Below are 26,140 nucleotides of genomic sequence, written 5' to 3'. Positions count from 1 at the left end.
AATGGACTTCAGAGTTACAATTCTCAAGGCGATACCTAGGCTTGAGAAAAATGCTAATGAAAATATAGAATCTCTAAGGGCAGAAATGAGATCTAATCAGGTCGAACTTAAATGCTATGAATGAAATGCAGTCTAAACTGGATGCTCTGACTGCCAGGGTAAATGAGGCAGAAGAATGAATCAGTGAGTTAGAGGATATGCTAGAAAAGAAGGAAAATGAGGTGACATGGGAAAAACAAATTAAATTTCAAGGCATCAAACTGAGATAGATTACTGACTCCATGAAATGTTCCAATATCAGAATTATTGGGATCCCCAAGGGGTGGAGAAAGAAAGAGGTCTAGAAGATATATTTGAGTAAATCGTAGCTGAGAACTTCCCCAAATAGAAGGAAACAAGCATTCATGTCCAAGCGGCAGAGAGGGCCCCTCCCAAGATCAATGAGAACAGACCAACACCATGACATATAATAGTACAATTTGCAAATCTTAGATCCAAGGAAACAGTCTTGAAAGCGGCGAGGGGAAAGAGATTTCTTATGTAGAGAGGGAGGAACATCAGAATAACGTCAGACCTGTCCACAGAGACCTGGCAAGCCAGAAAGGGCTGGCAAGACATATTCAGGGTACTAAATGAGAAGAATATATAGCCAGCGACACTGTATCCAGTAAGGCTGTCATTTAGAATGGATGTAGAGACAAGGACCAAGACCGGCAGAAACGGGAAGAATATGTGACCACCAAGCCAGCCCTACAAGAAATATTGGGGAGGGGGGGAGTTCTATAAAAGGGAAAAGACCCCAAGAGTGATTTGGAACAGAAATTTACAGAGACAATCTATAGAAACAAGGACTTCACAGGCAACATGATGACATTAAAATCATATCTCTCAATGATCACTTTCAACGTGAATGGCCTAAATGCTCCCATGAAATGTCACGGGGTTGCAGATTGGGTAAAAAGACATGACCCATCCATATGCTGTCTACAAGAGAGTCATTTTGAACTGAAGGATACCTCCAGACTGAAAATGAGGGGATGGAGAACCATTTTTCATGCTAGCGGACCTCAAAAGAAAGCTGGGGTAGCAATTCTCATATCAGACAAATTAGATTTTAAGCTAAATACTGTAGTTAGAGATACAGAAGGACACTATATCATTCTTAAAGGGTCTATCCAACAAGAGGATCTAACAATTATAAATATCTATGCCCCCAACATGGGAGCAGCCAACTACATAAGCCAACTGTTAGCCAAAATAAAGAGACATATAGATAATAATATGTTAATAGTAGGGGATCTCAAAACCCCACTCTTAGCAATATACAGATCATCTAAGCAGAAAATCAACAAAGAAACAAGGGATTTGAGTGACACACTGGACCAGATGGCCTTCATAGATATATACAGAACATTCCACCCTAAAACAATAGAATACTCATTCTTTTCAAATGCATATGGAACTTTCTCCAGAATAGACCGTGTACTGGGTAACAAATCAAGTCTCAACCGATACCAAAAGACTGAGATTATTCCCTGCATGTTCTTAGACCACAGTGCTTTGAAACTGGAACTCAATCATTAAATAAATAAATAAATAAAATCTTAAAAAATATATTTTCTAATTTTCATGTGATTTCATTTTTTATCCTTGAAATAGTTATAAGTGCTTTGTTTAATTTCCAAATAGGTGAGTTTTTTTGTTTCTCGTATTATTGATTTCTAAATTAATTCCACAGTGGTCACAAAACGCACTCGGTATGGTGTTAGCTTTTTAAAATTTATTGAGACTTGTTTTACAGTTTACCATATGGTCTGTTTTAGTAAATATACTATTTGTACTTGAAAGTCCTGTATCTTATTCAGTTCTTAGACGTAATGTTTATAAATTTCAGTTAGATCAAGGTGGTTGATGGTATTTTTCAGAACTCTATGTCTTGATTTTTTTGTCTATCCCATCAGCTGCTGAGATAGGTAGAGATTTCAGAATCTCTTACTTTGATTGTGGAATTGTCTGTTTTTCTCTTTAATTCTGTCTATTTTTACTTACTGTATTTTGAACTTTGTTACTAGGCATATACACATCAATAATTGCTAGGTCTTCCTGATGAAATGTCCCTTTTATCATTATATGTCGAAATAAAGTATGATGTAGCATAGAGTGAAAACACTAATAGATAATATTATATTTTTGCCTTAAACAATCATACATATTTGAAAGAACTTAGGAGACAAAAAGTCATTTTATACTTACTATTTCTGATGCTGATTATTTGTTTGTAAAGAACCTAGTTTTCCTCTGGTATCTAATTTACCTTTAGCGGAAAATTTTCCTTTAAGCAATTCTTGTAGTTTAGGTCTGCCTTTGATGAATTCTCTTAGTTTTCCTCTATCTGAAGATGTCTTTATTTCACTGTGTTTCCTGAAGAATATTCTCTGTGGATATACAATTCTGGGTGGATCCCCCTTCCTCCTCAGCAGTATCATTGGCCTCTATGTTTCTGAAGAGAAAGTCATGATTATTCAAGTTGTTGTTCCCCTGTATGTAATCTATAATACTCTTTGGTTTCAGGATTTCTTTTTATCATTGGTTATCAGCAGTTTGATTATGATAGTGTTTAGGTGTAGTTTCCTTTGAAGTTACCTGCTTAAGGTTCACTGAGCTTCTCAATTCTGTACATTTATGTCACCAAATTTGGGGAATATTCTGTTGTTGTTTCATCAAATATTTTTGCCCCAATTTTTTGTCTTTGTGGGGTGCCGATTATACATATATTAGACTTTTCAACATTGTCCCACACAGGTCCCTGAAGCTCTGTTCATTTTTATTGTCTTTTTTTTCTTTATTCTTCAGATTAGCTCATTTCTATTGAACTAGCTTCAAGATCACTATCATTTTCCTCTGTTGTCTTAATTTCTCTTTATGTAGTGAATTTTTTATTAATTAGTATATATTTTTGGTTGTAAAATTCCCATTTGGCTTTTTTAATACTTACTTTTTTCTACCAAGATAACTGCCTTACCGTTATTTCATGTTATTTTTCTGACCTCTTGGAGCATTGTTAAAATAGATGCTTGGGGTGCCTGGGTGGCTCAGCTGGTTAAGCGTCTGACTCTTGGTTTCAGCTCAGGTCATGATCTCAGGTTTGTGAGATCAAGCCCTACATCAGGCTCTGCACCCACTGTGGAGTCTGCTTGTCCTTTTCCCTCTACCTCTACCACTCCCCACCCCTCCCCGCTCGGTCACTTGCTCTCTTTCTGAAATGAATAAAATCTTTTAAAAAATAGCTGCTTTAAGAAAAAATAGCCGCTTTAACGTCCTTTATGATCATTCCAGCATATGGGTCATCTCAGAGTTGAATTTGTTGGCTGTCTTTTCTACCAAGAATTGATACATTTTCCTGGTTCTTTGTATATCAAGTAATTTTGGATCTTAGAAATTGATATTGTGTAGACTCTGAGCTCTATTTTAATTCTCAGGAAATATTGCTTTAGCAAGCAGTCAGCCCAGTTAGATTTGGACAGTAGACTCTGTCTTCTTGATTTATATCTCATTTCAGAACTCAAGCCTTTCCTTCACTGTTTCCAGTCAGTCCTGCACATTCATTTTTCAGGAGACAGGCTGAAACTTTTCATATATAGAATTAGAGGGCCACTTCAGCTCTCTCCCTTCCAGGATTCCCACTACAAGCTTTGGTCTGCCTAGGTTCCCTTCTTAGGTTTCTCCGGGCACAATACAGCAGGGTTCCTGTTGGAATCTTACTCACTCTGGCTACCATACCCCTTATCAGCCATGGTTATCCTCATCCCCCCTTCCAGCAAAAACTGGAAAAAGAAAGAGAAAACCAAAAATTCATCTTAACGGCAGTTCCTTCTCCCACCTTTGGCCTCCCTGCATATAACAGTCTGTCATCTTGTATTCACTCTCAGCGATCTCAGGTGGTTGTATTTGGTATTTTATCCAGAGTGTTAGTTAGCAGAAGGATGGGCTGTAGGATGCGTACACTAACATGTAAGAGCGAGAACTCTGTTATTTTTGGAAAGATGGTTCTCTTCCTGGCTCCATCCTCCTCAGTGTGATACAAGAACATGTCATACACTGTACCAGTTCTCTGTTTGTTTAATTTGTTTCTTCTATCTAGAACTTCGTTACCTCCTCTACTACTTGAAATTGAATGCATTTTTCAAAGCCCAGGAAAAAGTCTTTCACTTTGTGAAAACTAATCCACCTCACCTTCTTGCCCCTTCCTATTTCTGTGAGCCCAGGGCACTTTACTCATACTGGTAGTGTAACATTTATGTTTCAACGTATGATTCATAATTATTTCCTGAAATATTTATCAAGTACCTATCTTACACCACTTTTGCTTGTTTATTCTATTAACTAAAACCAGCGAAAGCTTAAAAAACAGCAGCAGCTCTTGGGAGGGAGGGGGTGCTCCTGTTTTGGGTAGGTGGCTAGGAACACAGAGGCAGATAGATGACTAAGGAGGCTTGTGTCTTGGGAATAACAACAACAAAACAAAAGAAAGAGTTGTATGGGACATGCTAGTCTATCTGGCCACAGTGTTTCTAAGAAAATGGAAATTAGTCACTGGATGAACAAAAACTTAGTTGATATTAGTCAGGGATGGCTTTTACATTAGGGTCCTTGTCAGTGGTACTGACATGAAAATAATGAAAATGAAATCACTAGAACAGTCAGATATGTAAATTATAATACAAATACAAATAATCTTATAGCAATACTGCCTTATATTTTCATATCCCCAGTGATTATAACCTGTTTGCTGCTTTACATGTTTCACCTTTGGGGGTAGGACCTTAGATTAGGAGATACGAAAAGAGAAATGGCTTCTGACCCAACATAGGGCATGTCACTCATTCATTAAGAGAGAACATTGTGCATTTAAATGCTTTATTTTATGAAGGTGTAGGCAATAAATGATATCTAGAAAAATATCTTTTAAAGAGTTGGTTAATTAAAAATGGATATTGAATCTGGTACCTAGAGTGTACATTTACAGTCTAAAAAATGAGCAAAAAATTTTTTTAAATTTATTTACTTAGAGAGTGTGTGAGGAGTTGGGAGAGGGTCAGAGGGAAAGGGAAAGAGAGCATCTCAAGCAGATTCCGCATTCAGTGCAGAGCCTGACACAGGGCTTGATCTCACAACCCTGAGATCATGACCTGAGCTAAAATCCAGTCGGATTCTCAACTGACTGAGCCACCCAGGTGCCTCCAGAAATGGGCAAAAATTTAATAACTGTAGAATTTCTGTCTGTAAATGCCATCCAGTAGCTTCCTATATGTCAAAGATTTCTTTCATGAGTCTCTGGCATTAACTTTCATTTTTCTTTGTTTTGTGTAGATGTTTCTTTCTCAGCAAAATAGAGGAGAAACTTACTATTCCTCCAGGTGATCATAGTATGTCCATGGATGGTGATGGAGATTCTAGTGATAAGATGGAAGTGCAGACACAGGGAGAAGAGGTCTGTTCTCTGATTAAGAACTGTATATTCTCCATGAAAATGAAGATGGTAGAAAGTGCAAGAAAGCAGGTAGGTACTTACATTTGTGGTCCTCTATTGTAGCACACAATTTTCTTAAATTAACTATTTTTTTTTAAGATTTTAATTTATTTGACAGAGACAGCCAGCGAGAGAGGGAACACAAGCAGGGGGAGTGGGGAGGAAGAAGCAGGCCTCCTAGCGGAGCAGGGAGCCCGATGCGGGGCTCGATCCCAGGACCCCGGGATTACGCCCTGAGCCGAAGGCAGACACTTAATGACTGAGCCACCTAGGCACCCCTAAATTAACTGTTTTTTTTTTTAAACTTAGCTTTTCCTTAAAATCTGAAGCTTAAAGATAATTGAGTAGTTAGTATTTTTTTCCTCTTTAAAAGAAAGTAAACTTGAAGAAACACTTTAAATTATCCAGAAAGCTCTAAAGTTTACTATGTACTTGTTGATCATTAGAAAATAATTATTTTCTGTTATTAAAAGACAAAATAAACCCAATGTCAGGTTTGATCTTGTTTAACAAAATCAGTGCTTTCCAATTAGTTACAAATTATATTTAGGTTTATTTTGTGGAAATATGTCATTTGATAATAATATCCTTTCTTGATAGAAGTATACTTTGCTTATAAGTTGCATATAAACTAAATATATTAAATCATACTTTTCATGTAATTAAGTCACATTTTAATATACTGGGGGAGCTTACTCTTTCAATGACCCTATGTTTATAGATTACTGTTATAAAGTAAAGTATGTTATTCCAGTAGAAATAATGAATATTTCTGTTTGTAAGTTTAAATGCTCATTTGTAGATTTTTCTTTGAGATGGGTGTTGTGTCAGTTAGGAATTTTTATATTTCAAATAACAGAAAACCCGATGCAGAGCAGCCTAAGTGAATAAAAGAAATCTATTAGTTCCCGTGAATAAAGAAGTCTAGAAGATCTGGCTTTTAAATACTCTGAAATATTATCACCAAGGGCCTGCTTTCTCTCCCTCAGTTCTCTCTTCTACCATATTGATTTTGACCTCAGATTCTTACATACGGAGTCTCTCTGGCAGCTCCAGGCTCACCCTTTTTAGTTGGAAATGGCTGTAGATGTTTTATATCTTCCTTCCTCTATACTACACTTTCTTGGATTTAGAGATACTTTCTATTTCTTGCAGAAAAAAAAAAAAATCCTTTTCATTAGCTCTGACTGCAGCTGGGGCCATCTTCCAAGGCACACGGCTAAGGAGTGGTGTGTATGACTTCTTAGCAGAAAGTTAGGGTGCTTGGGCCAGACGGAGAGACAATACATGCTACCCAGTGCTGCTCAAACTTCTCCAAAGTGGAGAGGGTCCTAATGAGAGAGAGGAGGGAAATGAACTACAAGTACATTATTTAGAAATGTGTAAGAATCACTAGGATCGCTAAAAACTTTTCAGATAGCACATTGGCTTTTCTTAGGAATTTTTTTGATAATAAATAAGGGCTAAATAGAGTTAGCTGTCAATACCAGTAATACTGGAGGTGAAGAGAAAAAAATGGTTCCAGTCTGAAGATTACATACAAATTTTAGTGCATTTCAGGTTACCTGCCCATACTCTTCAAAACTCTTCAAAAGTAGCAGAATTGAAATTTGAGTTTTGCCTCTTCATTGCCAAGCACAACATTAGGTACTGGAGATACCATGTTGAATAAAATATGTAGACAAGCAATTATAGTATGATAATACTAAAGGACAGTCACATGGGAAGGACACCTGACTCAGTCTTGTGGGAACAGAGAAAGCTTCCTGGAGTTGGAGGTCATATCTAAGTTGGGAACCGAAAGGTGAAATAGGATGGCGGGAATAACATATAATAAGACTCAGGAATGACCCTGGGCATTTGGTTTCCTGAGTGGAGTGACAGTTGAATTTGAACGCCTACTTAATGGCTGTGCTTCTTTGTGCAGGAAGCCTGGATGGAGGTGACCAGATAAACAATTTTATTTTTTTTTAAGATTTTATTTATTTGAGAGAGCAAGTGAGAGAGAGCACGAGCGGGGGGGACAGGCAGAGGGAGAGGAAGAAGCAGACTGTCCCCTGCTCAGCCCAATGTGGGACTCAGTCCCAGGACCCTGGGATCATGACCTGAGCCAAAGGCAGACGCTTAACCAACCGAGCCACCCAGGCACCCTGGATAAACAGTTTTAAAACAGTGTTCTATACTGTAAGGTGACTAACATAAAATAATAAAAAATTTAAAAAAATAAAAATAACACAGTGTTCTGATTGTACTGGGAGAAACAATTGGAGGAAGGGCAAAGGGTTTCCCAGCTTCTGTATTAGTCCATGTAATTGATAAGGGCAGCCAATCTAGGTTAGAGTCTAGGAAGTGGAGATAAGTGGACAAGTTCAAGAAAAAGGAGGTATGGCTGAGACACTGACTGGTTCTGTTCAGGAGGGGAAAGTAGTATCCCCAGGCTTCTGCCTGTGTAGCTGGGTGGATGGGAATGCAGGAAGAACAACAGTTTGTGGGGCAGATGGTGCTTTCAGTTCAAGACATGTTGAATGTGTGAGGCCTTTAAGACAAGCAAGTTGTGATTTCTGTTAGATAATTTGTACATAAGAAATCTCAAGTTCTGGAGAAAAAGAGCTGTGCTTGCAACAGAGATCTGAATGCAAGTGGCTCATGGACTGTCACTGAAGCCACAGAACTGGATAAGGTGACCAGGACCAGTCACCAAAACAGACCTACAGCTTTGGGAGGACCAAAGGGAGAGGTATCTACAAAGGAGCTGAAACCAGATGGTGACATTAGAGGATGACCAAGAGGCTGAACCCTCAGGGAGGGGCAGAAATCATCAGTGCCTGTTATCCAGGAGAGCAAAGGCGTGCAGAGACTAAAGTGCCCTTGCGTTGGGGGGAGGCTTGTGCTGACTTCATTAAGAACCATTTCACTGGAACAGAAGTCAGATCATAGTGAGTAGAAGAACAGATAAGGGTAGAGATATGCGGACAGTGAGCACAGGCTACTCCTAAGGAAGTCATGATGAGGAGGAGCAAGTGGGCTCAGGGAGGAGTTTGGATTTTTAGGATGGAGGAGACTGGGGGAGTTTAAAGCTCAATGGTAGGAGGAATCACTAGTAAAATAGGATTTATTGTGGAATTGGTGGGGACAGGATTCAGGCAGAGGTAAATGGAAGAACTCATCTGTTCTCTCTGGGAAGCAGCAGTGAGGCCCTCTGCAGAGGCTGAGCTGAAGAGATCTGAGAATAGTGGGGAAATGGTGGGTTATTCTGGGCTGTGGTGGAGGGGCTGGCGAGCCATGGAAGAACTGCCAGTGCTGTCTCTAGTGAGTCTGTGAGTATAGGAGCGGAAAAGGCATGCACTTCGATGTACCCAAGAGTGTGGTTTTGCCAGGTGGGTGTAACACAGGGACAAAGGCTGGTGATCTGAGAGTATTGCAAAGAGAGTGGTGGGAATAGCTGGCTGGCTTAATTGCATGTGGAAGGAAGTGGAAGCAGAAAGAAGGCAGGTAAAGTTACCAGAGGTCTTAAGGTTATAAAGCAAACGTAGCAGGAATTTGGTGGGTAGAGTGAGTTTGTGGTCAGAATGGTACGATGTGAGGTTAGGAATTTGGTGGTGAGGAAATTCTGAGTAATGATGAGGATCTCAGTGTAGCTAAGAAACTGCACCCAGCAATGTCAGGGGCAGGGTTGGGAAGCTACTATTCCCACTCTTGTGATCACTATCTAGAGAGAGAACAAGAGCTGCTTTTCTATTCAACAACAGGAAAAGATGGGTGAAGAAAAGAGAGGTCACCATGCTAGGAGAGCCCAGGGAAGAAGAGAGATTCTGCCTGGTAGGAAAGCTTGCTGGAGAAGGAGGCATTCGGATGGGACTTTATGGAAACAGTAGGGTTTGCACTTTGAGAAGAGAAAAAGGTGTTCTAGATACAAGATATATTCAAACAAAATCATGGAAGTTTGAAGCTGGGAATTGCAGTCTGCTGTGGACATGCTGGCTCATTTGGAAGCTATATGGAAGATTGTCTGCTGAGGGAAAAAACAGAGAATATGAAGTCTTTTCAAACTACGAAAGTGGTGGTAGGAATGCAAACAATGTGAAAGATGCTCTGGAAGTGATGCAAGAAGGCCAGAGATAGTAAGAGTGATGGAGAAGGTGCAGCTGAGGGCGGCTCACAGTTGTAGCCTACGTAGTTGGAAGGGTAGTAATGAGCAAAACATGGGTCTGATGAAAATGTCTTTGAAATTTGGCAGAGAAGATTTAAAAGGCATCCACGTAAGAACCAAACAAATAAAAAATAGATAAATTATATATCAAAATTTAGAAACTCCTGTGCCTCAAACACAAAAAAAAGTGATGAGACAATCCATACAATGTGAGAAGATATTGGGAAATCATATATCTGATAAGGGTCTACTATCCAGAACACATAAAGAACTCTTTATAACTGAACAACAAAAACTCAAACAATCCAACTTAAAAAATGGGCAAAGAATTCTAAATAGACTTTTCTCCAAAGCGGATATACAGATGGTTAACAAGCACGTGAAAAGATGTTCAACATTATTAGTTATTAGGAAAATGCAGATCGAAACCACACAAGATACACTTCACACCCGCTGTAATCAAAGAGACAATAACAAGTATTGGTGAAAATGTGGAGAAATTGGAACCCTCATACATTGATGATAGGAATGTAAAATGGTGCAGATGCTGTGGAGAACAGTCTTACGGTTCCTCAAAAAGTTAAACATAGAGTTACTATGTGACCCACCATTTCCACTCCTAGGTGTGCAGGAGAAGTGAAAGTGTATGTCCACACAGATTTGTATGCAGATGTTTACAGTAGTATTATTCAAAATAGCCCAAAGGTGGAAACAACCCTAAAATCTATCAGTAGATGAATGGATAAAATGTGTTCTGTCCATGCGACAGAATATTATTCAGCCATGTGAAGGAATAAAGTATGAATACACACTGTAACTTGGGCGAACCCGGAAAAGACTATGCTAAGTGAAAGACAGATAAAAATCACCACATTTTCTGATTTCATTGATAGGTAACGTCCAGAATAGGCAAATCCATAGAGACAGAAAGTAGTTCAGTGGTTTGCTCATGGCTTGAGGGAATGGGAAGCACATGCTGATAGATAAAGTGTTTCTTTTTGAGTTGATTAAATGTTCTGGAACTAGATAGTAGTGGAACTTTGTAAATGTACTGAAAGACAGAACCGTACACTTGAAAGGTGAATTGTATCCCCATGATAAATAAAAAAGATACCTACATAATTTAAGCTGAGGAGATGGACTTGCTGCTCTAAGGTGAGTTGTGTCATGCAAAAAGGGAAGAAGGCCAATTAAAAATTTGTCAAATAATTTTATTTCTAAGTTATCACCTGTGCGTTATCATATCACTTTCTCTCTTCTATAGCATAATTTCTCACTTGCCATGAAACTACTGAAGGAGCTTCACAGAGAGTCAAAGACCAGAGATGACTGGCAGGTGCACTGGGTGCAGAGCTACTGCCGGCTCAGCCACAGCCGGAGCCGGGGCCAGAACTGCCCTGAGCAGATTCTCACGGCGCTGAAAACAGCCTCCCTGTTGGGTACTAGACTATTCTTATCTGTATAAATAAGTTCAAGAGTACTATTTTATATTATGTCTCTGTGTCTTTCAAAACTCTTCTTTTGCTGCGTATCTGACATTTGGGAATTAAGTCTTGTAATAATTTTATTAAATTATTTTGTATCCTAATATTGCCAAGGTACTTTGATCCTAATAATGCTATTGAATGTGGTACTTGGAGATTTTATTTCTTTATTGATCAAATAAAATTGAAATTAAATTTTTTTCTTTAATACTTACTCAAATTATGGGTCCAATAGTTTATTTTGAAAACCTTGTTTACTTACAAGCATTGCCTTTAAAAAATTTGAACATGAAACACCTTTTTCCTCCTCAGCTTTTCTGTTTTTGTAACATAGCCTTCAAAACTGAAGGGAGAAAAAAAATTTCACTATGGGAGTTTTGGATCCACTCCACCTGCTTTGCTGTCCTATGTCACGGGATACATAGCAGTACTATTATTGACCATGCTCACAACCATATTCCCAAATTTGACTCTTCAGTAGGACAGGGAATTATATCAGAGTATCAGTCTCAGTAAAAATGCCAATAAGAGAAGCAGGCCTTCCATATTTATCAGGATCAGAAAATCATCCTTATGATCGCTTAAATATCTTTAGGGTTTTTGTGTGGGGAGAATGGAGGAAAGGGGGAGGAGTTGGCTGATACTAAGATAACATTAGTATTCCTAATAATAATTCTTCAGTTTTAGTAGTCATAGTATGGCTGTAGTTTGTAACTGTCTTGTGAAATAGTAGGGCCAGTAATTTTGAACATGTATCTGAGGGTAATCTGGCAGAGAATTTTCATGGATGGATATGAGCAGGGCAGAGTAGTTGATGGGACTTGCTGGGCGACAGCCCCTTCTCTTCTGTGCCCCTTCTTGGACCTTCCCTGCAAGCTGCAGGCTTGACCAGGGCTGGTAAGCTCCTTCCCCAGAGCCACACTAGGTAAGACACAGAACTAGACCTTGCAGCAGCATCTGTTGCTTTATCAGCTATAAATCACAGTAGCAACTTAAAAATCTACTCTGGTTATTAATGTATATGCACAAATGCATTAAAAAGAGATATTTTCTTTATAACGGATTTAGGTGCTTTGACAGAATGATGGTGCTTGAATAAAAGTTTAATCAGTGTTTTAATTGCCTTAGCCTCTGTAGACTTTGCTAGTCACTGTTAACAAAGAACATTTTTCATTACTGTTGAGTTCAAAAAATTCCCTAACCAGTGTCTGAAGCCAGTTTCTTATACTTACAAGATTTATTTTAATTTCTTAATAGAAAACAACTTTTGTACACTATGAGTATCTTTTTTAAAATTTATCATATTCATTTATTTCTGAGAAAATCATGAGTGTGTATGTGTGCATTTTTAATCCAACAGGTGAGAGCACATCAAGTTACTTAAGCAAAAATGTTCTGGCTTTCCATGACCAGAATATTCTCTTGGGTACAACTTACAGAATTATAGCTAATGCTCTCAGCAGGGAGCCAACCTGCCTTGCTGAAATTGAGGAAAGCAAGGCTAGAAGAATCTTGGACCTTTCTGGATCCAGTTCAGAGAATCCAGAAAAGGTAATGAATACTGGAAGAGTGAACTTTTTATGTTTGTGTGTTGTATGTCTGTAATGTGTAGCCTTCTGGTTACATGAAAGAAATGATGAGAAATGATGATTGCTTTGTGTTTTAAAAATGTATTTGACAGTTATGCACAGCCAAGTTTCTTATGTGGAAAACTGACATATTCCATGTGTTTCCTGTTTATTTGAATGATACAGATTATTTTAGTATTAGAAGTGAGAAATTTGTGTTGGATTGATGTGGACAGTTCTTCCAAGAATTTTTTTTAATGGATTTTACCACCAGTCGCCATTCAGACATCCCATTAGCTTGTGGAGCAAACCAGCCTTTTCCACTTTTTTATGTAGTGTCTGCTTTGCCTAGCTTTTCTCAGATGATTTTGTATTTTCCATAGTTAGCAGCCTCTCCTCATCTCTCCGTGCCACCTCACTTTAGTTGCTGGCCTTGCCTTCTTCCTCCTCGATGTTAACTACAACACCTGTGCAGGGCGGCGAGGCTAAAGCGCCAACTTCCTTCTCTTCTTCAGTTCCTGAAAGGCTGCATGACCCCCCGTTGCTTTTTGGTGCCAGCTCTGCATGACTAGTGGACTGTTTGGGTTTTAAAAATACTGAGGATCATACTGGAATTGCTCACTGTTTCACAATCAGGGCAGACAGACTCCCTTTTCCATTTAACCAGCTTTCTGTGTTATCTCATGGCGCACAAATCACAGTATTCTTTCTGTATCATCACAAGTAGAAAGTAGAGTTCTTCCAGAAAATTTAAGCTGCACTCCCAGGTTCACGACAGACCTCTGTGAATTCTAGGTGATCGCAGGTCTGTACCAGAGAGCATTCCATCACCTTTCTGAGGCCGTGCGGACAGCTGAGGAGGAGGCCCAGCCTTCCCTCGGGGGCTCGGGTCCTATAGCCAGCCTGACAGGTGCTTACATGACACTGGTGGATTTCTGTGACCAGCAGCTCCGGCAGGAAGAGGAGAGTGCCTCAGGTGAATTACAAAAGGAAAAACCATTTAGTTTGTGACATTGTTTTAGCCAAAGTCTTAAGACTTCTGTAGATACTTTAGGTGTCCTGTTTGCTTGTTTTTATTTATTTATTTGTTTGTTTAAAGACTATTTGAGAGAGAGAGAGAACAAGAGTGCACATGAGTGGGTGGAGGGGCAGAAGGAGAGGGAGAGAGGGAATCTCAAGCAGACGGCGAGCTGAGGTCGGGCCAGTCCCACGACCCTGAGATCATGACCTGAGCCAAGATCAACTCATCTGACTGAACCACTCAGGGGCCTCTGCTTGTTTGTTTTTTAAATGACAGTTATTCTGAGAAAAGTCTTGTCTTTTTAAGAGGCAATGACATTTTCAAGCAACACGACCTGCATATAAACAGACTCAAACTATCTTATGTCCTTCCATTTGCTTGTAGTTTCTACATTTTACTTGGAGCTTTGGTAATATTGGCTATGTGGCCTGCCTCTTGGTCCTGAAATAAATTCAGTAACCAGCAGCTGCTCTGTGTTCCCACCCAGCCCAGGAAGAAAACCGTGCTGCATGCAGAATGCATGATCCAATAAAGAGTTCAGCTTCAAGATGGAAGCTTTTACATACGGCCCAAAACTGCACCTGGTGTTTATTGATCTAAAGTACTTGTTAAAAAGAGAAAAGTGACATATTACATAATAAAAGCCCTAAAGGAGAAATGTAGTTGTTTGTTAAATTTATAGTTTATGTATAAGTGGATACACTGACCGTTATTTTCTTCTCTCCTGTCCTTGGTAGTTACTGAGTCTATAGAAGTGCAGACATACCCGGCCCTCGTGGTGGACAAAATGTTGAAAGCTTTAAAATTGCATTCCAGTGAAGCTAGGCTGAAGTTTCCCAGACTACTGCAGATTATAGAGCTATATCCAGAGGAGACCCTAAGCCTAATGACAAAAGAGGTTAGTGTCTATATTGTAATGAAGAGAAATTTATAGAACTTAAAGACATGCATCTGTTTATATCTAAACATGTTAGTATGTGCAATGCGTACGCCACAGGTTTTCCCAACCAACATTGCATTTTACTATATTTCAAGAACATATATAATTTAAAGTTGTATAAAAACATGTTCACGTTTACCCATTTTCCTCTGTGGGTGTTGATAAGAACACTGTGTCTGAACAAGGACCTCGGGAAGTGGAGGAGGTATGTTTGGGACAGAGGCGGGAATTTTCCGTAGCACAGTTTGCTGCCCAGAATGACTAAGCTGTAGTCTGGAACATCTGTTGGTGCCTTATGCCCAGTTTTATTATTTATCTCAGGGAGAGCGAGTACATTTCAGCTGGCATCCCATCCCCGGTGACTATAGTGCCTGCTGGCAGCACCACGTTCATGAGGATCCCCAAGGTCTCCAAGCATGCAGTGAGCAGCTAGGGTGTGCGGGCACTCCCCCACAGTGTTCTGCTCACCACTTGTGTGTCCCATGCAGGCCTCTCCCGACAGGGCTGCATCAGCCATACTGTCTTTCTGTCATTTGAGCCATCTGAAAGACTCCTTCATGATTTTTATAGATGTTTAATTGCAAAATAGGGCCAGGCTTTGAGTCAATAATGTAATAGTTCAAAAGGGTAACATAGTACTCTGTTGGCTTTACGTAGTAAATTTTTAAACAGTGCTGTTTTCTGAGCTGTGTAGACTCAGTGCCTGGCAGGGCTTTACTACACACTCTGACCCTCTTGTGGATTTGGAAGGATGGGATTTTTTCAGTAGATCCTAAAAAGGAGATTAAAGTAACCAGAAATGTAGTAGATACATGTGTCTATGTTTTCCTTAAAGATTAGTGAAGAAATCGTTAAACAAGTTATGATTTTAGTTTTTCCAAAATAATATTTATATATGATGAAGATAGCATTTTGAATTTGTGAGGAAATAAATGGAATGTTCAGTCAATGTTGTTATGGCACCAGGGAGTCACTTGAAATGGGGAACTAACCTCTACTGAGCACTCCTTGTGAGCTATGTGGACTGATGCCTTTTATCCCCACATTCTTTGCTCTTTCCTCATTTAATAGATGAAGGTAGGAAGCTTGCCATGTTCACTCCTTATACCAACATTCCAAGTGCGTCGGATTTTATCTTAAAATTAACACATTAAAAAGCATTAGAGGAGGGGCGCCTGGGTAGCACAGTCGTTAGACGGCTGCCTTCGGCTCAGGGCGTGATCCTGGCGTTCCAGGATCGAGTCCCACATCAGGCTCCTCCGCTGGGAGCCTGCTTCTTCCTCTCCCACTCCCCCTGCTTGTGTTCCCTCTCTCGCTGGCTGTCTCTCTCTGTCAAAATAAATAAATAAAATCTTTAAAAAAAAAAAAAAAGCATTAGAGGAAAAAAAAGATACACGAGCAAATTTTTAAAATGGCCTTGGAATAAAAAGACAAAATCCAGAAGCTATAAAGGAAAAGAATCAACACTTTCCTGCAGGGGAAAAAACAAAACACAAAAATGTATAGATAATTAAAAAAAAAAAAACTGCCAGAAAAATATTTGCAACACATAGTAGAGACAAAGAGCTGATATCTCCCTCCCAAAAAAATAGACCAGTAGAAAATGGCCAGAGGAAATGCATGCATGATTTAATATGTTGGGAGAATAAAGATCGACCATTTACCCTCGCTAATAAAGAAACATGAAAATTAAAATTAGATCTTTTTCACCTCTCAGATTGACAATAAGTTAAAAAAAAAAACTGTCTCCTGTGTTGGATTTTGTAAAGCAGTCAACTGAATACACTTTTTTAAACTGAATATATAGTTGACATAACAATATCATAAGTTTCAGGCACACAGTATAATGATTCAACAATTCTGTGCGTTACTCAGGGCTCATCACAACAAGTGTAGTTACCATCTGTCATCATACGGTGTTATTACAGTATTGTTGACCGTATTCCCTGTGCTGTACTTTACATCCCCATGACTTACTTATTTTATAACTGGAGGTTTGTACTTCTTAATCCCCATCCGCTATTTTGCTCATCCTGCCACATCCCTCCCCTCTGGCAACGACTAGTTTGTTCTCTGTATTTATGAGTCTGTTTCTGTTTTTTGTTTGTTCGTTGTGTTTTAGATTCCACATATTAAGTAAAATCATATAATATTTGTCTTTCTTTGTTTGACTTATTTCACTTAGCATAATACCTGTTAGGTCCATCCATGTAGTCACACATGGCAAGATTTCATTCTTACATAGACCACATCTTCATCATCCATTCATCTATCGATGGACACTTGGGTTGCTTTTATATCTTAGCTATTGTAAATAATGCTGAAATAAACATAGGGGTGCAGGTATCTTTTTGAATTAGTGTTTTTGTTTTCTTTGAGTGAAATCCTAGAAGTAGAATTACTAGATTGTATGGTATTCTATTTTTAAGTTTTTGAGGAATCTCCATACTATTTTCCACAGTGGCTGCACCAATTTACATTCCCACCAACAGTACACAAGGGTTCCCTTTTCTTTACATCCTCACCAAGACTTGTTGTTTCTTGTTTTTTGATACTAGCTATTCTGACAGGTGTGAGGTGATATTTCATTGTGGTTTTGATTTGCATTTTCCTGATGATGAGTGATGTTGAGCATCTTTTCATGTGTCTGTTGGCCTTCTGTATGTCTTCTTTGGAAAACTGTTTACTCAGGTCTTCTGCCTGTTTTTAATCAGATTGTTTTTTTGGTGTTGAGTTATATGAGTTTCCATTATGCTTTTAAAAATGAAAATTTGAAAAATCTTTTTGGAGGGAAATCTATCAATTTTTTTACAATTGTTATGTTCACACAGTAATTTTGCTTCTAGAAATTTATCCTATGGGCACACATAGCACAAGTACAAAGAGATAAACATGTAGAGATGTCCATTGTAGCATTATCTGTAATAGCAAAACTTGGAAAATAACCTAAAAATTCATTATACAGCAATAATTAAATAAAATGGAATACTCTGCAGCTGTTAAAAAGAATGGGGTAAATCTATCTATTTGCCTAAGAAAAACCGGCAACAGTATATCTAGTCTAATTCCATTCTTGTAAAGAACAGATATTTGTGTACATATATACAAAACATCTAAAAGAATGGAATGGTGCTTCAGTGGAATAAGAACTAAGAGGGCTGAGGGAGAGAAGACATTGTGTTTTAGACTTTTGTCTGTTTTTATGCTTCTGATTATAGATATATTTTATATTGGACACAATACTTTTATAATAAAACAGTGTTGAAGGTTTTATTCATTATTAAGTTACAGCTCTCTGTGTTTTAGATTTCTTCTATTCCTTGCTGGCAGTTCATTGGCTGGATCAGCCATATGTTGGCCTTACTGGACAAAGAGGAAGCTGTTGCTGTCCAACACACTGTGGAAGAGATTGCTAATAACTATCCACAGGCAATTGTCTACCCATTTATAATAAGTAGTGAAAGCTATTCCTTCAAAGATACTTCAACTGGTCATAAGAATAAGGAGTTTGTGGCAAGGTGGGTTGATCAAACACTGTAGGTTATAATATGGTAAAAGCAAACACATGGGGGCTCAGTCAGTGGAGTATATGACTCCTGGTCTTGGGGTCCTGAGGTCAAGCCCCATGTTGGGTGTAGAGCTTACTTAAAAAAGAAAAAAAAAAAAAAAAAAACCACATGGAAGCTTGTGTTTGTTTTCAAATTGATTAGAGCCATCATTAAAAAATAGAATATCTTAGACATCTGTTTGTTGAATGTATCTACCCCAGGTATGTTATTTGTCACAGAATTTCTTCCCTTTTTTTTTTTTTTTAAGATTTTATTCATTTATTTGAGAGAGAGAGAGAGAGAGAGAGAGAAAGCACGACCGGGGGAGGGGGGTCAGAGGGAGAAGTAGACTGCAGGACTTAATCCTGGGACTCGGGGATCATGACCTGAGCTGAAGGTAGATGCTTAACCCACTGATCCACCCAGGTGGCCTACTTTTTTTTTTTTTTTTTTAAGTAAACTCTACACCCAACGTGGGGCTCCAACTTACAGCCCAGAGATCAAGAGTTGTGTGCTCTACTGACTGAGGCAACCATGTGCCCCTGAATTTCTTTCCTTTTTTAAAATACATTTCATCTTAGAATGTTATTCATGAAACATTCTGTCCTTGTAATAGTAACAGTTGACAGTAATCTGTTGTTTGAGGCAGATTAGATGAGATGCTTTTTGAAATCAGTTCCTGAAATTGTTCTTTAATTCAAAATATCTGGGAAGCCCCTCTTAATAAGGATTCAGTAGGCTTCCTGAAGTGCCATCCTTTTCATTTTTCCATTTGATTTGTAAGTGGAGACTGTTGACATAACTAGCAATGATGTATTAGTTTTGCAAGAATACTTGGTAAATACATTGTATTTTAGGCATTCTCTGTTAAGAGCTTTTTTTGTCATGAGCTCATTTGTGTTATTAGAGTGTTAGTTTCTGGGAAGACAAGTAAGACACCACTTTTGTCATGGTTTGTGGATGGGTTGGCTGCACAAATCCCATCTGCCACTCATGATGCACTGCCCACCCCCAGGTCTCTCAACACAGTCAACCGCAACATGATTAATTTTTTTAAAAACAAAACAGAGGGTGTCTGGGCGGCTCAGTCAGTTGAGCATCCAACTTTTGGTTTCAGCTCAGGTCATGATCTCAGGGTCATGGGATCATGAGCCCAGAGTCAGGCTCCTTGCTCAGGGGGGACTCTGCTGGAGATTCACTCTCTCCCTCTGCCCCTCTCCCATCATGCACACGTGCATGCGCTCTGTCTCTCAAATAAATCTTTAAAAAAAAAAAAAAGTTTGAAAATGTGTTGAGAATATAACTTCAGAAACTGTATGTATCAAATTGTGTACATCAAAATGTCAACAACATTTGCAAAGAGATTTGCTTTCCCCTTATCTAAGAAGCTCACCTCTTGATAGAATACATACTTTGTACTTCATCTCATATTGGACAGAATTTTAAAATTGCTCCTTCCCTAGACTATTAGTTGGTAATATATAGTTTTATATATGAATTTAAATAATTGCATGTAAGTAAACTGTGGACCTTGATCTTTAGAAGATGTTTCATTACCTAAACTTGGTAATTGTTTTATAGGATTAAAATTAAGTTGGATCAAGGAGGAGTGATTCAAGATTTTATTAGTGCCCTAGAACAGCTCTCTAATCCAGAAATGCTCTTTAAGGTAATGTAATAGCTTCTAGCTCATAAAACATAGATTTGGATAAAACCTATTTGCAGTCAGTTTGGTTTTTCTTTTTTTTTTCTGCACAGGATTGGACTGATGAAATCAAAGTCGAACTGGCAAAAACCCCTGTTAATAAAAAAAACATTGAAAAGATGTATGAAAGAATGTATGCAGCCTTGGGAGACCCAAGGGCTCCAGGCCTTGGGGCTTTCAGAAGGAGGTTTATTCAGGTATGGATAGGTGGCAGCCTGTTTTTATAATAGTGTAATCATTGTGAAGATCAGTATTTATATTTGCTGGTTTGTTAATAATCCTGGTTTTAAAATGTCTGTTAAATTTGTAAACTTTTCTTCAGACCTAATGCTTTCTGTGAGATAGTCATGCACATATTCAGGTCAGATAGTGGCAGGTGGGGCAATAGATAAAACCATGGGGTTTTTATTGCATTCTGCTCTTCATGCTCAGATTTTTAGATTTGAAGGTTATATGTAGTTTAATATATTTGTTAATTTTTTTAAATTTAAATTTTATTAGTTAACATATAGTGCAATATTGGTTTCTGGGGTAGAATTCAGTGGTTCATCCTTACATACAGTACCCAGTGCTCATCACAAGTGCCCTCCTTAATGGTGGAGTTAAATATTTTTAATTTTCATAATGATTTGAATGTTGGATCAAGAAAATATTTGTATTGTGTACAAGTTGTTGACCATTTTGAGCCCTTCCCTCTGTCCAAGGCATACTCCTGGATGCTACAGGACATACAAAGAGAAGACAGACCCAGCTCCTGAATTCAAAGGGATTATCTGACAAATACAGTATATAAAGAATTGTGACTTGAGAACAAATATGATACGTGAAATCTGTTTCTAAAGTTGTCCTAGAGTTGAAAGGAAGAGAACGCTTCTTAGTTTGGAGAGAATCAGGAAAGCAGCTTGGAGCCAGTGGAGACCAAAATGAACCTTGAAATGTGCAGATTTCATAGCACCATGGCTTGTGCTTGTTGCTCCCTTTAAATGAGTTTACTTTCTCTCCGTCCATCTGGAGAACTCACCCTTAGGGACTTGGTTTATGCATCATTTCTCCTGTAGAGCCTTCCCTGAACCTCCTTCCTCAACAAGAATTAGGTACTCCTTCTCTGTTGTGTAGCACACCTTATGTACACCTCTGTTAGCATTAATCACACCGATTTTTGTTCTAATTTTTGTCAAATTACCTTTGTTTAATAAACTTCAAGAAATATAAGAGCATAAGGAGAAGTCCTTGTACTCATATTGCCAGAGTTCTCAAGTTTCACAGTCTCTAGTACAAAGGAGGATCTTTGTCTCATCTGTTTTTTTTAAATAACTGCTTTATTAAGATACAATTCACATACCCTATAATCCATCTATTTAGAGTGTACAGTGCTATAGTTTTTATTATATTAGCTTTTATATTTACAGAGTTGTATATTATACATCAGTATTAGAACATTTTCTTTTTTTTTAAAGATTTTTTTAAAGATTTTATTTATTTGAGAGAGCGAGCGAGCACAAGCGGTGGGGGTGGGGTGGGCAGAAGGGACGCAGGCTCCCCAGTGAGCAGGGATCCCAGGATCCCAGGATCACGACCTGAGCCAAAGGCAGATGCTTAACCAACTGAGCCACCCAGGTGCCCCTTTTTAAAGATTTTATTTATTTATTTGAGAGAAAGAGAGCAAGAGTGAGAGCAAGCATGAGCAGGGCAGGGAGGGGTGAAGGCAGAGGAAGAGGGAGAAGCAGGCTCCCTGTTGGGCAGGGAGCCTAATGTGGGGCTCGATCCCAGGAACCCTGAGATCATGACCTGAGCTGAAGTCAGCTGCTTAACCAACTGAGCCACCCAGATGCCCCTTGAACATTTTTATCGCCCCTAAAAGCCCATACCTGTTAGCAGTTACTCCTAATCCCCCCCTCCTGTCACCCCAGGCAAGCACTAAAGTACTTTCTGTTTCTGTAGATTTGCCTCTTCTGGACAGTCTATATAAGTGGAATCTTACAGTATGTGACTGGCTTCTTTTACCCAGCATGATGTTTTCAGAGTTCATCCATGCTGCAGCATGTATCAGTGCTTCATTCCTTTTTATCGCTGTATATTATTCCACTGTAAGGACATGCCACATTGTTTATCCTTTTGTTAGTGGGTGGACATTTGGAGTGTTTCCATGTCTTAGCTGTTATGAACGCTGCCATTGCATATATATGTGTATAGGTTCTTCTGGGGGGATCCTCAGGAGTGGAAAACTATATTTCTCTTTAACTCTTTCTTTAATTTATGCCTCCTGAATTAATTAGACTTGTGGACAGGGATTTTGTCTTGTTCATCTTTTCTCTTCACCTCCTAGAATGCTGCCTGACATGAAACTGGCATCTTGAATTAGACGAATAATTGGTATAGTTTTGATAAGTAGAGATAGATTTTGGTGTGTACTTTAGGTACATTCCTACTTAGGATAATTTTAGTTAATGGTATGAATGTGGGAACATACAGGACTATCTGTTGCCTAAATGTGACCACTGATATGTCCTAAAAGTGAAGATAAAACCATAACTCTCTGTACTTAATGTTATGACATAATATTAGGCTCTACATCATATCAAATCTGTCTCACAGTGTTGAATTTATAAGAGCCTCAGAACAGGAAATATACATACTGTAAATATACTTAAAATCAATGTACTAGCATTAATAAAACTTATAATATTGTAGAACACTAGATTTGGAAAAGTATTTGTGTTTGTTTTTTCTTAAACCAGTAGTCTACATGTGTTTTCTGTAAAGGTCCAGATTTTCGGTTTTCGGGCCATACCAGTCTCATGTTACAAGTACTCAAATTTGTCATCCTAGTGCGAAAACAGCCCCAGATAGTATGTAAATGAATAGGCATGGTCGGCAGGATTCCAATAAAATTTTATTTATAAAAACAGGCAGTGGGCTTTTGACTTGCAGGCTGTAGTTTGCCATACCTTGTTCTAAGAAAGAAGCTAGATCTGAAAAACAGGAGACTTACCCTGTATCAAATGGAGAGAATGGCAGAATGGCAACTGGCAACAAGTCCCCTAGCAGAGTGGAACAAGTCCATCACCTGTGAGAAAGCTTCATTTCAGCAATACGGTTCTTCTGCAGCCTTCCCCCATCTACCCTGCTCTCAGGATGCTCTGACCCCTGCCCCAGACAGAGGGCAGGGTATTTCATCCTAGTTTGCTATCTGTCTCTTTCCTCAACCACTGTGAAAACATCCAGTGGCCCTGTTCATCAGTTCATGTAGAATATTACTGTGCAGTCCCTGGTGAAAACTGCGAGTCATTCCTTTGAATTCATGACCACTTCTTTTCCCTGCATGCTGGGTACCATAAGGCTCTACCCTGGAAATCTGTTAGGGTAGACCACTGTTCTTCCCAGTTGCTGCTGACCACAGCTGCATCCAACTCTAACTAAGGAAGGGTATCATAGTGGCAGAAACATTACCCCCATCATTCCTACCAGGCATGATACTTGTTTTGAGGTTAATTCTAGTACCTTGGAAAATAAATCTAGAACTTTCTGCTTCATACCAAATCAATACATAATTTGCATTAATTATTTAATTAAAATAATAATCTACCAAAACAGAATTGCCTCAGATTTCATTTCAGAGGGCATTATGCTATTCACATAAGTTGTTGGTCTTTTCACATATTTTAAGAACTGGAGATTGTTTCTGTACTTTCAGCCCATTTATAGATTAAAGAATAATTTGTTTTATATATGTCAATTTTCCTGTAATGGATTATATTAAAAGAGGACATACATTTCATTTATACCAGATTTATGTTTTGGGGTGAGTTTTAAATTTGGTAAAAAAAATTTTTTTTAAATTAAAGATAATTGGGTAAATCTTGATGACTATCATTAAGTCACTATTAATGATTCTCTTAAGTTTTGTTTTTTGGGTTTTTTTATTTTGATATCAGGATTATAATTTAAGTAAATATTTGAGTAGAGACTAATACAAATATTTGTTATGTTTGGACTCCTAACAATTGCTTTTAGAAATACAAATAGTAAAAATACAGATTTGAAGGGGTACATGCACCCCAATGTTTATAGCAGCATTATCAACAATAGCCAAACTGTGGAGAGAGCCCAAATGTCCATCGACTGATGAATGAATAAAGAAGATAATGGTGTGTATATACAATGGAATACTACTCAGCCATCAGAAAATGAAATCTTGCCATTTTCAGTGACATGGATGGAGCTAGAGTGTATTATGCTAAGTGAAATAAGGTAGTTGGAGAAAGACAAATATCACTTGATCTTACTCATATGGAATTTAAGAAAGAAAACAGCTGAACATAGGGGAAGGGAGAAAAGAAAAAAGGAGAGAGAGAAGCCGTAAGAGACTCTTAAAGATAGAGAACAGACTGAGGGTTGATGGAGGGTGGTGGGTGGGAGATGGGCTAGATGGGTGATGGGTCTTAATGAGAGCACTTGTGATGAGCACTGGATGTTGTAGGTATGTGAGGAATCACTGAATTCTACTCCTGAAACTAATATTGCACTGTATGTTTACTAACCAAAACTTAAATTAAAAAATAATAAGAGAAATATAAATTACCTAAATAATGTTTATACTGGCTTATGATCCAAAATAATGGCTTGAAAGACCTTTATTAAGGTCTATTTTTATATTTTGCTCTTTAGCTCTGATGAAGAATCACAGGCTTTTCATTTTTATTGAATTACTCCCTTTATTTAATACCTTGTTCCTAGTTACTCCTGCTGTCATAATGATGTAGGTCAGTAACTAGACAATGGACACACAGAGGTTAAAAGATTTTTAAGCTCTTATTAGAACTTGTGATTAGAATTTATGATTGTAAGTCGTTACTAACTGTATCCTTTCTGTCTTTTCAGAGGAGCCCAAAAAAGAAAGGTCAGGCTTCATGTGTTTAGAGTATTAAAACTTTCAAGGAAAGGAAAAGTATAAATCTAGAACCTTTCCCAAATTTCAAACTAAACATTAATATTTAATGTAAATTATTATTAATTTCAGGCTTTTGGAAAAGAATTTGATAAACACTTTGGGAAAGGAGGTGCTAAGCTACCTGGAATGAGACTCCACGACTTCACAGACATTAGTGACTCACTATTTTATAAAATGTGCAGAGACTCAAAGCCACCTGGGAATCTGAAAGAATGCTCACCCTGGATGAGTGACTTCAAAGTAGAATTTTTGAGAAATGAGCTAGAGATTCCTGGTGAGTCTACCCTTGGGGTGACAAAACTGGACTTTAAGGAGAATAGTGATGTGTATCAAGGACTCTTGATTTCTAAAAATAGGAATTTTGGGTTCTTAACAGTTACCTTTTTTTTTTTTAAAGAATTTAAAATTTCAGCACACCTTTTTGTCATTAGGTGAATCTATTATTACTATGAATTAGTACACGGAACTAAATGTCTAATTAGATTATAGTTCTCTTATTTTCCCGATTATACAAGTATTCAGACTTCCATTTGATAATGTAACTGGTAATTTCCTCTGAACATACCCATGCTTGCTCCTAAATAACTTTTCTTCAGAAATGTAATACAGGTATACATGCAAGTCACTTCCTTGGATGTGCATGTTGGTCCCATTTAAAATGACAAGACAATGATAAATGACTTATGTTCAGGACAGAGAATTGTGACATTGAAGACAGAGACACACGGCAAGCTGGTCTGATGTGAACACAGCATGATTTTTCAAAGACAGTCTTTATACATTCCATGTTCTTCACCCTGGAATTTGCCAAAGAAATGTTTTATTATATAGGTTATTCATATTCTCATCTAGTAGATATAAAAAAAATTGAGACTGTTATTAATAACAGCTCTGCATTTCATGAAGAAAAGCTGAAAATGTAAGCCTCATATGTAGCTTGATTCTCCTTGAAATAAAGAGGTTCTAGCTTAATGCATTATTTTTCCTGTTTGGAATTTGTCTACTCTATTAGAATAGGAAGCTAACTTCCATTAGTCAAATTCAGAAATAATAGCATTATTTAAAAAAACTCAAATTTTGGGGAGTGCTTGGGTGGCTTAGTTGGTTAAGCATCCAACTCTTGCTTTCGGCTCAGGTCATGATCTCAAGGTTATGAAATCGAGCCAGCATCAGGTGCCACACTTAGTGGGGATTCTGCTTGAGATTCTGTCTCTGCCCCTCCCCCCACCCCACCCCCTAACAT

At 38.2% G+C, this 26,140-nt stretch overlaps 1 protein-coding gene across 1 annotated transcript in view; it reads left to right on the top strand.

Moving 5' to 3' along the window:
• The window catches only part of PRKDC (protein kinase, DNA-activated, catalytic subunit), a 227,419-nt gene that overhangs the window by 186,652 nt on the left and 14,627 nt on the right, over nucleotides 1-26,140 (top strand). Inside the window, exons 69-77 of the mRNA XM_008706669.2 lie at nucleotides 5,371-5,560; nucleotides 10,945-11,119; nucleotides 12,525-12,715; nucleotides 13,528-13,708; nucleotides 14,491-14,651; nucleotides 18,000-18,211; nucleotides 19,823-19,910; nucleotides 20,000-20,143; nucleotides 24,967-25,171. Of these exons, the coding sequence (XP_008704891.1) occupies nucleotides 5,371-5,560; nucleotides 10,945-11,119; nucleotides 12,525-12,715; nucleotides 13,528-13,708; nucleotides 14,491-14,651; nucleotides 18,000-18,211; nucleotides 19,823-19,910; nucleotides 20,000-20,143; nucleotides 24,967-25,171 (1,547 nt within the window). The remainder of the gene's footprint in view (nucleotides 1-5,370; nucleotides 5,561-10,944; nucleotides 11,120-12,524; nucleotides 12,716-13,527; nucleotides 13,709-14,490; nucleotides 14,652-17,999; nucleotides 18,212-19,822; nucleotides 19,911-19,999; nucleotides 20,144-24,966; nucleotides 25,172-26,140) is intronic.

This window comes from Ursus maritimus, unplaced genomic scaffold (assembly GCF_017311325.1).
Source record: "Ursus maritimus isolate PB19 unplaced genomic scaffold, ASM1731132v1 scaffold_9, whole genome shotgun sequence".
NCBI classification, from domain to species: domain Eukaryota; kingdom Metazoa; phylum Chordata; class Mammalia; order Carnivora; family Ursidae; genus Ursus; species Ursus maritimus.
The sequence above is the reverse complement of the archived record's forward strand: the minus strand, read 5'-3'. Positions and strand labels throughout refer to the sequence as shown.